The 14,945-nt window shown below is 50.8% G+C and overlaps 1 protein-coding gene across 7 annotated transcripts in view; it reads right to left on the bottom strand.

Annotated features, from left to right (window-relative positions):
- LOC113460784 (zinc finger protein Eos) overlaps window positions 1–14,945 on the bottom strand; it is a 52,169-nt gene that overhangs the window by 23,902 nt on the left and 13,322 nt on the right. For 6 of the 7 annotated variants that reach the window (XM_074530694.1, XM_074530691.1, XM_074530695.1 and 3 more), the window contains exon 3: window positions 6,585–6,713. In XM_074530694.1, the coding sequence (XP_074386795.1) occupies window positions 6,585–6,713 (129 nt within the window). Of the gene's footprint in view, window positions 1–4,934; window positions 5,196–6,584; window positions 6,714–14,945 lie in introns of those variants that run through there. The other variant, XM_074530697.1, reaches the window with a different exon arrangement.

The following is a 14,945-nucleotide window of genomic DNA, read 5'->3' as shown; positions in this document are numbered from 1 at the left end:
CCCTGATCCCAAATTTCCTTTCCCCCATCCCAAAATCCCAAATCCCAAACCCCAAATCCCCCAATCCCAAATTCTGATCCCAAATCCCCCAATCCCAAATCCCCCCACCCCAAATCCCAAATTCCCCAATCCCAAACCCCCTCCCCAACCCCAAATTCCCTCCTCAATTCCAAATTCTGATCCCAAATCCCCCCACCCCAAATCCCCTCTCTGATCCCAAATTTCCCTCCCCATCCCAAATTTCCCCTGATCCCAAATTCCCCCATCCCAAGTCCCAAATTCCCTCCCCCCTCCCTGATCCCAAATTTGCTTTCCCCCATCCCAAATTCCCCAATCCCAAACTCCGATCCCAAATCCCCCCACCCCAAATTCCCTCCCCAATCCCAAATTCTGATCCCAAATCCCCCACCCCAAATTCCCTCCCTCACCCCAAATCCTAAATTTCCCTCCCCAATCCCAAATCCCCTCCCCCTTCCCCTCCTGATCCCAAATCCCCCCAATTCCCCAATCCCAAACAATCCCAAATCCCCCCCACCCCAAATTTCCCTCCCCAATCCCAAACCCCCTCCCCCTTCCCCTCCTGATCCCAAATCCCCCCACCCCAAATCCCCTCCCCAATCCCAAATTCTGATCCCAAACCCCCCCACCTCAAATCCCCTCCCCAGTCCCAAATCCCCCAATCCCAAACTCCGATCCCAAATCCCCCCCATCCCAAATTCCCCAATCCCAAACCCCAAATCCCCTTCCCCTCCTGATCCCAAATCCCCCACCCCAAATCCCCTCCCTGATCCCAAATTTCCCCTGATCCCAAATCCCCCCACCCCAAATTTCCCTCCCCAACCCCAAATTCCCCAGTCCCAAATTCTGATCCCAAATCCCCCAATCCCAAATTCCCTCCCTCACCCCAAACCCAAATCCCCTCCCCAATCCCAAATCCCAATCCCAAATCCCCTCCCCAACCCCAAATTTCCATCCCCAATCCCAAATCCCCTCCCCAATCAAAAATCCCAAATTCCCCCATCCCAAATCCCCCCACCCCAAATTTCTCTCCCCAATCCCAAACTCCAATCCCAAACCCCCCCACCCCAAATCCCCTCCCCAACCCCAAATTTCCCTCCCCAATCCCAAATTCTGATCCCAAATCCCCCAATCCCAAACCCCAAATCCCCCAACCCCAAATTCCCTCCCAAATCCCCTCCCCCTCCCCATCCCAAATCCCTTCCCCCCTCCCCTCCCCCAGTTCCGTGGGAACAATCGGAATTTTGGGCTGGAAAATTCCCCCTGCAGCAGCTGGGAATGAGATTTCCAAACTTTTTCCGGCCCAGCTGGAATTTTTGGCTCGGGGGGAAAAATAAATAAAAAAATAAAAAATCTCCCTGGGAGTTTCCCAAACATTCCCAAACCCTCCCGAGGGCAAAGGGAGGGCTTGGAAAATTCCCAAATTCCCGGGAAAAGCCTGGGAAAGGTCGGGAGGAGCCGTTCCCAGCCCGGGGAATGTTGGGAATGTCGGGCCGGGAAATTCCCGATGCTCCAGGGGGAGAATTCCACGGAAAATTCGGGATTTTTTACAAGGGTTGGGTTGGTTTGGTAATTCCAGAATTGGCAAATTCCCTCAGTGGGATTTTCAAATGTTCCTTTGGAATGGTGCTTAAATATCCCTGGATTTTCCTTCAGAATTATTCCTAAATATCCCTGAATTCTCCTCCAGAATTATCCAAAATATTCCTGAATTCCCCTTTAAAATTATTCCTAAATTCCCCTTCAAAATTATCCTTAAATATCCCTAAATTCCCCTTCAAAATTATCCCAAATATCCCTGAATTCCCCTCCAGAATTATCCTTAAATATTCCTGAATTCCCCTTTAAAATTATCCTAAATATCCCTGGATTTTCCTCCAGAATTATCCCCAAATATCCCTGAATTCCCTTCAAAATTATTCCTAAATTCCCCTTTAGAATTATCCAAAATATCCCCAAATTCCCTTTCAGAATTATCCTTAAATATCCCTGAATTTTCCTCCAGAATTATCCCAAAATATTCCTGAATTCCCCTTCAAAATTATCCAAAATATCCCCAAATTCCCCTTCAAAATTATCCTTAAATATCCCTGAATTTTCCTCCAGAATTATTCCTAAATTTTCCTTCAGAATTATCCTTAAATATCCCCAAATTCCCTTTCAGAATTATTCCTAAATTTTCCTTCAGAATTATCCCAAATATCCCTGAATTTTCCTTCAGAATTATCCTTAAATATCCCTGAATTTTCCTCCAGAATTATCCGAAATATTCCTGAATTCCCCTTCAAAATTATTCCTAAAATCCCCTCCAGAATTATCCTAAATTTCCTTCCAGAATATCCAAATTTCCCCTGCAAAATCCCCAAATCCTCCTCCAGAATTATCCCAAATATCCCTGAATTCCCTTCTAAAATTATCCCGAAATATCCTTAAATTCCCCTCAAGAATTATCCCAAATATCCCCAAATTCCATTCCAAAATTATCCTTAAATTCCCCTCCAGAATTCCCAAATTCCCTCTTTAGGATCCCCAAATCCTCCTCCAGAATTATCCCTAAATATCCCTGAATTCCCTTCTAAAATTATCCTGAAATATCCCTAAATTCCCCTCAAAAATTCCCAAATTTTCCCTCTCCAGAATTCCCAAATTTCTCCTCTCCAGGATCCCTAAATTCCCCTTTAGGATTCCCAAATTCCCTCCAAAATTCCCAAATTTCCCCCAAAATTCCCAAATTCCCTCCAAAATTCCCAAATTTCTCACTTCTCTATCCCTGCTCAGGGAATTCCAAGAATCCCAAAATTCCCAAATTTCCCCTCTGGAGCTGTTCCAGGGGCAAATCCCAAAAATCCCAAAAATCCCAAAAATCCCAAAAATCCCAAAAATCCTAAAAATCCCCAAAATCCTAAAAATCCTAAAAATCCCAAAAATCCCAAAAATATCCAAAATCCCAAAAATCCCTGGGACCAACCTTTGGCCTCATCCTGACCCCACCTGGATCAGATAAAAATCCCAAGAAAAAAGGGAATTCCAACATCCCTAAATCCCATTTCAGGGGCAAATCCCAAATCCCAAAAATCCCCCAAAAAATCCCAAAAAAATCCCAAAAAAATTCCCAAAAAATCCCCAAAAAAATCAAAAAAAATCCCCAAAAATCCCAAAAAATCCGCAAAAAATCCAAAAAAATCCCCAAAAAATACCAAAAAATCCCCCAAAAAATCCAAAAAATTCCAAAAAAATCCCCCAAAAAATCCAAAAAAAATTCCCAAAAAAATCCCTTGGGAATCTCCTGGAGCCTCATCCTGATCCCACAAAGCTCTGACCCGACCCCAAAAGCTTTTTCCCATAAAAAAGGGAATTCCAGGATCACTAAATTCCATTTCTGGTTATCCAGAGGCAAATCCCAAATCCCAAAAATCCCAAAAATCCCAAAAATCCCTGGCACAGATCCCAGGTCTGTGTCCCAACCCCACAAAGCTCTGACCCGACCCCAAAAGCTTTTTCCCATAAAAAAGGGAATTCCAGGAACACCAAATTCCATCTCTGGTTATAGAGGGATAAATCCCAAAAATCCCAAAAATCCCAAAAATCCCTTTGGCACCAACCTTTAGGAATTTCCCAGATCCTTACCCTGATCCCACCCAGATCTTATCCGACCCCAAAAGCTTTTTCCCATAAAAAAGGGAATTCCAGGATCTCTAAATTCCATTTCTGGTTATCCAGAGGCAAATCCCAAATCCCAAAAATCCCAAAAATCCCAAAAATCCCTTTGGCACCAACCTTTAGCAATCTCCTGCAGCCTCACCCCGACCCCACAAAGCTCTGACCCGACCCCAAAAGCTTTTTCCCATAAAAAAGGGAATTCCAGGAACACCAAAATCCATCTCTGGTTATCCAGAGATAAATCCCAAATCCCAAAAATCCCTGGCACAGATCCCAGGTCTGTGTCCCAACCCCAAAAGGCTCTGACCCAATCCCAAAAGCTTTTTCCCATAAAAAAGGGAATTCCAGGATCTCTGAATTCCATCTCTGCCTATCCACAGACAAATCCCAAATCCCAAAAATCCCAAAAATCCCAAAAACCCTTCAGCACCAACCTTTGGGAATCTCCTGCAGCCTCACCCCGATCCCACACTGCTCTGACTCAACTCCAAGGGGTTTTTCCCATAAAAAAGGGAATTCCAGGAACACCAAATTCCATCTCTGGTTAGCCAGAGATAAATCCCAAATCCCAAAAATCCCAAAAATCCCTGGCACCAATCTTTGGGATGATCCCAGGTCTGTGTCCCGACCCCAAAAGCTTTTTCCCATAAAAAAGGGAATTCCAGGATCTCTAAATTCCATCTCTGGTTATCCAGGGGCAAATCCCAAATCCCAAAAATCCCAAAAACCTTCTGGCACCAACCTTTAGGAATTTCCCAGATCCTTACCCCGATCCCACCCAGATCTTATCCGACCTCAAAAGCTTTTTCCCATAAAAAAAAGGGAATTCCAGGATCTCTAAATTCCATCTCTGGTTATCCAGAGATAAATCCCAAATCCCAAAAACCCCAAAAATCCCAAAAATTCCCTGGTAAGGAATCTCCCAGATCCTTACCCCGATCCCACCCAGATCTTATCCGACCCCAAAAGCTTTTTCCCATAAAAAAGGGAATTCCAGGAACACCAAATTCCATCTCTGCCTATCTACAGACAAACCCCAAATCCCAAAAATCCCAAAAATCCCAAAACCCCTTTGGAACCAACATTTATGAATTTCCTGGAGCCTCACCCCAATCCCACAAAGCTCTGACCCAACCCCAAAAGCTGTTTCCCATATAAAAGGGAATTCCAGGATCTCTAAATTCCAGCTCTGCCTATCCAGAGGCAAATCCCAAATCCCAAAAATCCCAAAAATCCCAAAAATGTTTGCCACCAACCTTTGGGAATCTCCTGCAGCCTCATCCCGCTGCTGTGCCGAGCCCGACAATCCCAACAGCCCCAAATCCCCAAATCCCGGAGGCGCTCCGGGAATCTCCGGCTCCTCCCAAATCCCCAAATCCCAAAATCCCACCCCAAAGGAGGAGGGGCCAGAAAATAAAAAAAAATAAATAAATAAAAAAAAAAATCCTCTCCCGCTTTTTTCCCTCCTCCTCCCGCTTCATTCCAGCCGGGAATTCCTGAAATCGCTTTTTCAACCAGTTGGGGTTTTAAGGGGGATTTTTGGGGTTTTTTGGGGGGTTTTTGGGGCGATTTTTGGGTTTTTTGGGGGGGGGGGTCGGATTTTTTTGGGGGGGTTTTTGGGGGTTTTTAAGGGGGATATTTGGGGGTCTTTGGGGTTTTTTTGGGGTTTTTGGGGGGTTTTTTGGAGGGTTTTTGGGGGGTATTGGGGGTTTTTTGGGGGGGTTTTTTGGGGGGTTTTTGGGGTTTTTTAGGGGTTTTTTGGGGTTTTTTTGGGGGGTGTTTTGGGGTTTTTTGGGGGGGTTTTGGGTTTTTGGGGGATATTTGGGGGATTTTTGGGGGGTTTTTGGGGTTTTTTTGGGGGGGGTTTTGGGCTTTTTTGGGGGGTTTTTTGGGTTTTTGGGGGGGATTTTTGGGGTTTTTTGGGGGGTATTAGGGGTCTTTTTTGGGGGGGTTTTGGGGTTTTTTGGGGGGGTTTTGGGGTTTTTTAAGGGGGAATGTGGGGTTTTTTGGGGGGTGTTTTGGGTTTTTTTGGGGGGGGGTTTGGGATTTTTTTGGGATTTTTTTGGGGGGGTTTTTGGGGTTTTTTAAGGGGGTTTTGGTTTTTTTTGGGGGGGTTTTAGGATTTTTTTTGGTTTTTTTGGGGGGGTTTTTGGGGTTTTGTGGGGGGTTTTTTGGGGTTTTTTAAGGGGGATTTTTGGGGGTTTTTGGGGGGTTTTTTGGGTTTTTTGGGGGGGATTTTTGGGTTTTTTGGGGGGGTTTTGGGGTTTTTTGGGGGTTTTTGGTGTTTTTTAAGGGGGATTTTTGGGGGGTTTTTGGGGTTTTTTTGGGGTTTTTTTGGGTTTTTTGGTGTTTTTTAAGGGGGATTTTTGGGGGGTTTTTGGGTTTTTTTGGGGGGGGTTTGGGGTTTTTTTGGGTTTTTTAAGGGGGAATGTGGGGTTTTTTGGGGGGTGTTTTGGGTTTTTTTGGGGGGTATTAGGGGTTTTTTTGGGGGGGGGTTTGGGGTTTTTTGGGGTTTTTTAAGGGGGATTTTGGGGGGTTTTTGGGGTTTTTTAAGGAGGATTTTTTGGGGTTTTTTGGGGGATTTTTGGGTTTTTTTGAGGGTTTTTTTGGGGTGTTTTTGGGGGGATTTTTGTGGGGTTTCTGGGGTTTTTTTTTGGTTTTTTGGGGTTTTTTGGGGTGGTTTTTGGGGGGTTTTTTGGGGTTTTTTGGGGGTTTTTGAAGGGAGATTTTTGGGGTTTTTAAAGGGAGATTTTTGGGGAGATTTTGGGGTTTTTTGGGGGGATATTTGGGGGATTTTTGCGATTTTTTGGGGTTTTTTGGGGGGTTTTTTAAGGGGTATTTTTGGGGTTTCTAAGGGAGATTTTTGGGGGGTTTTTAGGGTTTTTTTGGGGTTTTTTGGGGGTTACCTTGCGGGAGGAAGCCCGCGGGTGCCTGGATGGGGATGCCCGGGAAGCAGCGCGGGATTCCCGCGGGGCGCAGGGCGGCGCTGGCCCCGCGCACGCAGCCGCCGCTCACCTTCCAGGAAGAGCAGATCCCTGGAATCCAAGGGAAAATCCAGCTGGGAATGGCTCGGGGAGCAGCAGGAGGAGGAGGAGGAGGGAGGAGGGTAAAGGGAGGGAGAGCAGATTTCTGGGGGGTTTTAGTGGGATTTGAGTGGCATTCCCGAAAGGCAGGAACTGGGAATGGAGCCGGGAATTGAGCCGGGAATGGAAACTGGGAATGGGAGAGGAAGGGAGGAGGAGGAGGGAAGGGTTTGGAATGTGGGAATGTGGGGAGGGAGGAGGCACACAGGGACAGAGCCCAGATTTCTGGGGGGTTTTAGTGGGATTTTAGTGGCATTCCCGAAAGGCAGGAACTGGGAACGGAGCTGGGAATTGCTCCGGGAATGGGAGAGGAAAGGGAGGGGGAGGGATTGGAATGTGGGAATGTGGGAATGGCTCAGGGCAAGCGTGGGATCCTAGATTTTAGTGGGATCCCAGGTTTTAGTAGGGTGGGAATGGGAAATGAGGCATTCCCGAAAGGGAGGAACTGGGAATGGAGCCGGGAATGGGGCTGGGAATGGAAACTGGGAATGGAAACTGGGAATGAGAGAGGAAGGGAGGAGGAGGAGGGAAGGGTTTGGAATGTGGGAATGTGGGGAGGGAGGAGGGAAAGAGCCCAGGTTTCTGTGGGATCGCAGATTTTTAGTGGGATTGGAATGGGAAATGAGGAATTCCCGAAAGGCAGGAACTGGGAATGGAGCCAGGATGGAACCGGGAATGGAGCCGGGAATGGGGCTGGGAATGGGAGAGGAAGGGAGGGGGAGCAGGGAAGGGTTTGGAATGTGGGAATGTGGGAATGTGGGGAGGGAGGAGGGTAAAGGGAGGGAGAGCAGATTTCTGTGGGATTTTAGTGGGATTTTAGTGGCATTCCTGAAAGGCAGGAACTGGGAATGGAGCCGGGAATTGAGCCGGGAATGGGAGAGGAAGGGAGGGGGAGGGATTGGAATGTGGGAATTGGAATGAGGGAATGTGGGAATGGCTCAGGGCAAGCGTGGGATCCTAGATTTTAGTGGGATTCCAGGTTTTAGTGGGATTGGAATGGGAAATGAGGAATTCCCGAAAGGCAGGAACTGGGAATGGAGCCGGGAATGGGGCTGGGAATGGAACCGGGAATTGCTCCAGGAATGGGGCTGGGAATGGGAGAGGAAGGGAGGGGAAGGGTTTGGAATGTGGGAATGTGGGGAGGGAGGAGGGTAAAGGGAGGGAGAGCAGATTTCTGTGGGGTTTTAGTGGGATTTGAGTGGCATTCCCGAAAGGCAGGAACTGGGAATGGAGCCGGGAATGGAAACTGGGAATGGGAGAGGAAGGGAGGGGGAGGGATTGGAATGTGGGAATGGCTCAGGGCAAGCGTGGGATCCTAGATTTCTGTGGGATCCCAGAGTTTTAGTGGGATTGGAATGGGAAATGAGGAATTCCCAAAAGGGAGGAACTGGGAATGGAGCCGGGAATGGGGCTGGGAATGGGAGAGGAAGGGAGGAGGAGGAGGGAAGGGTTTGGAATGTGGGAATGGAAATGTGGGAATGTGGGGAGGGAGGAGGGACAGAGCCCAAATTTCTGTGGGGTTTTAGTGGGATTGGAATGGGAAATGAGGAATTCCCGAAAGGCAGGAACTGGGAATGGAGCCAGGATGGAACCGGGAATGGAGCCGGGAATTGCTCTGAAAATGGAAACTGGGAATGGGAGAGGAAGGGAGGGGGAGCAGGGAAGGGTTTGGAATGTGGGAATGTGGGGAGGGAGGAGGGTAAAGGGAGGGAGAGCAGATTTCTGTGGGGTTTTAGTGGGATTTGAGTGGCATTCCCGAAAGGCAGGAACTGGGAACGGAGCCGGGAATGGAAACTGGGAATGGGAGCGGAAGGGAGGGGGAGGGATTGGGATGTGGGAATGTGGGAATGGCTCAGGGCAAGCGTGGGATCCTAGATTTTAGTGGGATCCCAGGTTTTAGTGGGATTGGAATGGGAAATGAGGAATTCCCAAAAGGGAGGGAGTGGGAACGGAGCCGGGAATGGGGCTGGGAATGGAAACTGGGAATGGAAACTGGGAATGGGGCTGGGAGGAGGAGGAGTGGGAATGTGGGGAGGGAGGAGGGACACAGGGAGGGAGCCCAAATTTCTGTGGGAATTCAGATTTTTAGTGGGATTGGAATGGAAAATGAGGAATTCCCGAAAGGCAGGGAGTGGGACTGGAACTGGGAACGGAGCCGGGAATTGCTCTGAAAATGGAAACTGGGAATGGGAGAGGAAGGGAGGGGGAGCAGGGAAGGGTTTGGAATGTGGGAATGGGAATGTGGGAATGTGGGGAGGGAGGAGGGACAGAGCCCAGGTTTCTGTGGGATTCCAGAGTTTTAGTAGGGTGGGAAGGGGAAATGAGGAATTCCCGAAAGGCAGGAACTGGGAATGGAGCCAGGATGGAACCGGGAATGGAGCCGGGAATGGGGCTGGGAATGGGAGAGGAAGGGAGGGGAAGGGTTTGGAATGTGGGAATGGGAATGTGGGGAGGGAGGAGGGTAAAGGGAGGGAGCCCAAATTTCTGTGGGAATTCAGATTTTTAGTGGGATTGGGATGGGAAATGAGAAATTCCCGAAAGGCAGGGAGTGGGAATGGAACTGGGAACGGAGCCGGGAATTGCTCTGAAAATGGAAACTGGGAATGGGAGAGGAAGGGAGGGGGAGCAGGGAAGGGTTTGGAATGTGGGAATGTGGGGAAGGAGGAGGACAAAGGGAGGGAGAGCAGATTTCTGTGGGGTTTTAGTGGGATTTGAGTGGCATTCCCGAAAGGCAGGAACTGGGAACGGAGCTGGGAATTGAGCCGGGAATGGGAGAGGAAAGGGAGGGGGAGGAGGAGGGAAGGGTTTGGAATGTGGGAATGGGAATGAGGGAATGGCTCAGGGCAAGCGTGGGATCCCAGATTTCAGTGAGATCCCAGAGTTTTAGTAGGGTGAGAATGGGAAATGAGGAATTCCCGAAAGGCAGGGAGTGGGACTGGAACTGGGAACAGAGCCGGGAATTGCTCTGAAAATGGAAACTGGGAATGGGAGAGGAAGGGAGGGGGAGGAGGAGGGAAGGGTTTGGAATGTGGGAATGGGAATGTGGGAATGTGGGGAGGGAGGAGGGTAAAGGGAGGGAGAGCAGATTTCTGTGGGGTTTTAGTGGGATTTGAGTGGCATTCCCGAAAGGCAGGAACTGGGAACGGAGCCGGGAATTGAGCCGGGAATGGAAACTGGGAATGGGAGAGGAAGGGAGGGGGAGGAGGGAAGGGATTGGAATGTGGGAATGGCTCAGGGCAAGCGTGGGATCCCAGATTTTAGTGGGATCCCAGAGTTTTAGTGGGATTGGAATGGGAAATGAGGAATTCCCGAAAGGCAGGAACTGGGAATGGAGCCGGGATGGAACCAGGAATGGAGCCGGGAATGGAAACTGGGAATGGGAGAGGAAGGGAGGGGAAGGGTTTGGAATGTGGGAATGTGGGGAGGGAGGAGGGTAAAGGGAGGGAGAGCAGATTTCTGTGGGGTTTTAGTGGGATTTGAGTGGCATTCCCGAAAGGCAGGAACTGGGAATGGAGCCGGGAATGGAAACTGGGAATGGGAGAGGAAGGGAGGGGGAGGGATTGGAATGTGGGAATGGCTCAGGGCAAGCGTGGGATCCTAGATTTCTGTGGGATCCCAGAGTTTTAGTGGGATTGGAATGGGAAATGAGGAATTCCCAAAAGGGAGGAACTGGGAATGGAGCCGGGAATGGGGCTGGGAATGGGAGAGGAAGGGAGGAGGAGGAGGGAAGGGTTTGGAATGTGGGAATGGAAATGTGGGAATGTGGGGAGGGAGGAGGGACAGAGCCCAAATTTCTGTGGGGTTTTAGTGGGATTGGAATGGGAAATGAGGAATTCCCGAAAGGCAGGAACTGGGAATGGAGCCAGGATGGAACCGGGAATGGAGCCGGGAATTGCTCTGAAAATGGAAACTGGGAATGGGAGAGGAAGGGAGGGGGAGCAGGGAAGGGTTTGGAATGTGGGAATGTGGGGAGGGAGGAGGGTAAAGGGAGGGAGAGCAGATTTCTGTGGGGTTTTAGTGGGATTTGAGTGGCATTCCCGAAAGGCAGGAACTGGGAACGGAGCCGGGAATGGAAACTGGGAATGGGAGCGGAAGGGAGGGGGAGGGATTGGGATGTGGGAATGTGGGAATGGCTCAGGGCAAGCGTGGGATCCTAGATTTTAGTGGGATCCCAGGTTTTAGTGGGATTGGAATGGGAAATGAGGAATTCCCAAAAGGGAGGGAGTGGGAACGGAGCCGGGAATGGGGCTGGGAATGGAAACTGGGAATGGAAACTGGGAATGGGGCTGGGAGGAGGAGGAGTGGGAATGTGGGGAGGGAGGAGGGACACAGGGAGGGAGCCCAAATTTCTGTGGGAATTCAGATTTTTAGTGGGATTGGAATGGAAAATGAGGAATTCCCGAAAGGCAGGGAGTGGGACTGGAACTGGGAACGGAGCCGGGAATTGCTCTGAAAATGGAAACTGGGAATGGGAGAGGAAGGGAGGGGGAGCAGGGAAGGGTTTGGAATGTGGGAATGGGAATGTGGGAATGTGGGGAGGGAGGAGGGACAGAGCCCAGGTTTCTGTGGGATTCCAGAGTTTTAGTAGGGTGGGAAGGGGAAATGAGGAATTCCCGAAAGGCAGGAACTGGGAATGGAGCCAGGATGGAACCGGGAATGGAGCCGGGAATGGGGCTGGGAATGGGAGAGGAAGGGAGGGGAAGGGTTTGGAATGTGGGAATGGGAATGTGGGGAGGGAGGAGGGTAAAGGGAGGGAGCCCAAATTTCTGTGGGAATTCAGATTTTTAGTGGGATTGGGATGGGAAATGAGAAATTCCCGAAAGGCAGGGAGTGGGAATGGAACTGGGAACGGAGCCGGGAATTGCTCTGAAAATGGAAACTGGGAATGGGAGAGGAAGGGAGGGGGAGCAGGGAAGGGTTTGGAATGTGGGAATGTGGGGAAGGAGGAGGACAAAGGGAGGGAGAGCAGATTTCTGTGGGGTTTTAGTGGGATTTGAGTGGCATTCCCGAAAGGCAGGAACTGGGAACGGAGCTGGGAATTGAGCCGGGAATGGGAGAGGAAAGGGAGGGGGAGGAGGAGGGAAGGGTTTGGAATGTGGGAATGGGAATGAGGGAATGGCTCAGGGCAAGCGTGGGATCCCAGATTTCAGTGAGATCCCAGAGTTTTAGTAGGGTGAGAATGGGAAATGAGGAATTCCCGAAAGGCAGGGAGTGGGACTGGAACTGGGAACAGAGCCGGGAATTGCTCTGAAAATGGAAACTGGGAATGGGAGAGGAAGGGAGGGGGAGGAGGAGGGAAGGGTTTGGAATGTGGGAATGGGAATGTGGGAATGTGGGGAGGGAGGAGGGTAAAGGGAGGGAGAGCAGATTTCTGTGGGGTTTTAGTGGGATTTGAGTGGCATTCCCGAAAGGCAGGAACTGGGAACGGAGCCGGGAATTGAGCCGGGAATGGAAACTGGGAATGGGAGAGGAAGGGAGGGGGAGGAGGGAAGGGATTGGAATGTGGGAATGGCTCAGGGCAAGCGTGGGATCCCAGATTTTAGTGGGATCCCAGAGTTTTAGTGGGATTGGAATGGGAAATGAGGAATTCCCGAAAGGCAGGAACTGGGAATGGAGCCGGGATGGAACCAGGAATGGAGCCGGGAATGGAAACTGGGAATGGGAGAGGAAGGGAGGAGGAGGAGGGAAGGGTTTGGAATGTGGGAATGTGGGGAGGGAGGAGGGATGAAGGGAGGGAGAGCAGATTTCTGTGGGATCCCAGGTTTTAGTGGGATTTCAGTGGGATTCCCGAAAGGCAGGAACTGGGAACGGAGCCGGGAATTGAGCTGGAATGGGAGAGGAGAGGAGGAGGGAAGGGTTTGGAATGTGGGAATGTGGGAATGGCTCACGGCAAGCGCGGGATCCCAGAGCTCAGTGGGATCCCAGGATTTCAATGGGATGGGGAATGGAGCCAGCCCAAAAAGCAGGAACTGGGGAATGGAGCTGGGAATGGGAGGGATGGGAATGTGGGCAGGGAGCAGGGAGCCAGAACAGGATCCCAAATTTCAGTGGGATCGGTCCTGGCCAAAAGCAGGACTGGGGATCCCACAGGGAATGGGAGGGGAGGAGAAATGTGGGAATGTGGGAATGTGGGAAAGGAGGAGGCAGAGAGGGAGGGAGCCCAGACTTCTGTGGGATGGGAAATGTGAAATGCAAGGAGTGGGAATTCCATCAGGAATGGGGCAGGGGAGGAGGAGGGAGAGGGGCTGAAATGTGGGAATGTGGGAATTGGAATGTGGGAATGGGAATGTGGGAATGGGAATGTGGGAATGGGAATGTGGGAATGGCTCAGGGCAAGCGTGGGATCCCAGAGCTCAGTGGGATCCCAGGATTTCAATGGGATGGGGAATGGAGCAATCCCAAAAAGCAGGAACTGGGAATGGGGCTGGGAATGGGAGAGGGGAGGGAAGGAGGAGGAGGAGGGAGAGGGGTGGGAATGAGGAAGGAATGTGGGAATGTGGGAAGGAAAGAGGGAATGGGAGAGGGAGCTCGGGGTTTGGTGGGATCCCAGATTTTTTCAGGGAGAAATGGAACATTCCCAAAAGTCAGGAACTGGGGATGGGGCTGGGAATGGGAGAGGGGAGGAGGAGGAGGAGGGACTGGAATGTGGGAATGTGGGCAGGGAGCTCAGGGGGTTTGGAAGGATCCCAGATTTTAGCGGGATCTCAGGATTTTCGTGGGATCCCAGATTGTTTCAGGGAGAAATGGAGCAATCCCAAAAGTCAGGAACTGGGAATGGGGCTGGGAATGGGAGAGGTGAGGAGGAGGAAGAGGAGGAGGAGGAGGAAGGGTGGGATGTGGGAACGTGGGAAGGAAAGAGGGAATGAGAGAGGGAGCTCAGGGTTTGGTGGGATCCCAGATTTCAGCGGGATGGGGATGGAAAATGGAGCAATCCCAAAAAGCAGAGAGCGGGAATGGAGCTGGGAATGGGAGGGATGGGAATGTGGGAAGGGAGCAGGGAGCCAGCACAGGATCCCAAATTTCAGTGGGATCGGTCCTGGCCAAAAGCAGAGCTGGGAATCCCACAGGGAATGGGAGGGGAGGAGAAATGTGGGAATGTGGGAATGTGGGAAAGGAGGAGGCAGAGAGGGAGGGAGCCCAGACTTCTGTGGGATGGGAAATGTGAAATGCAAGGAGTGGGAATTCCATCAGGAATGAGGCAGGGGAGGAGGAGGGAGAGGGGCTGGAATGTGGGAATGTGGGAATGGGAATGTGGGAATGGGAATGTGGGAATGGCTCAGGGCAAGCGTGGGATCCCAGAGCTCAGTGGGATCCCAGGATTTCAATGGAATGGGGAATGGAGCAATCCCAAAAAGCAGAGAGTGAGAATGAGGATGGGAATGGGGGAAGGGAGCAGGGAGCCAGAACAGGATCCCAGATTTCAGTGGGATCGGTCCTGGCCAAAAGCAGAGCTGGGAATCCCACAGGGAATGGGAGAGGGGGGGAAGGAGGAGGAGGAGGGAGAGGGGCTGGAATGTGGGAATGTGGGAATTGGAATGTGGGAATGGCTCAGGGCAAGCGTGGGATCCCAGAGCTCAGTGGGATCCCAGGATTTCAATGGGATGGGGATGGAAAATGAGGCAATCCCAAAAAGCAGGAACTGGGAATCCCACAGGGAATGGGAGAGGGGAGGGAAGGAGGAGGAGGAGGGAGAGGGGTAGGAATGAGGAGGGAATGTGGGAATGAGGGAAGGAAAGAGGGAATGAGAGAGGGTTTGGTGGGATCCCAGGATTTCAATGGGATGGGGATGGAAAATGGAGCAATCCCAAAAAGCAGGAACTGGGAATGGGGCTGGGAATGGGAGAGGGGAGGAGGAGGAGGAGGGATGGGAATGTGGGAATGTGGGGAGGGAGCTCAGGGGGTTTGGAAGGATCCCAGATTTTAGCGGGATCTCAGCATTTTAGTGGGATCTCAGATTTTTTCAGGGAGAAATGGAGCAATCCCAAAAGTCAGGAACTGGGAATGGGGCTGGGAATGGGAGAGGGGAGGAGGAGGAAGAGGAGGAGGAGGAGGAAGGGTGGGATGTGGGAATGTGGGAATGTGGGAAGGAAAGGGAATGTGAGAGGGAGCTCGGGGTTTGGTGGGATCCCAGGATTTCAATGGGATGGGGATGGAAAATGGAGCAATCCCAAAAAGCAGGAACTG

The sequence above is a fragment of the Zonotrichia albicollis genome, chromosome 33 (assembly GCF_047830755.1).
Source record: "Zonotrichia albicollis isolate bZonAlb1 chromosome 33, bZonAlb1.hap1, whole genome shotgun sequence".
NCBI classification, from domain to species: Eukaryota; Metazoa; Chordata; class Aves; order Passeriformes; family Passerellidae; genus Zonotrichia; species Zonotrichia albicollis.
This window is presented reverse-complemented; position numbering and strand designations above follow the sequence as displayed.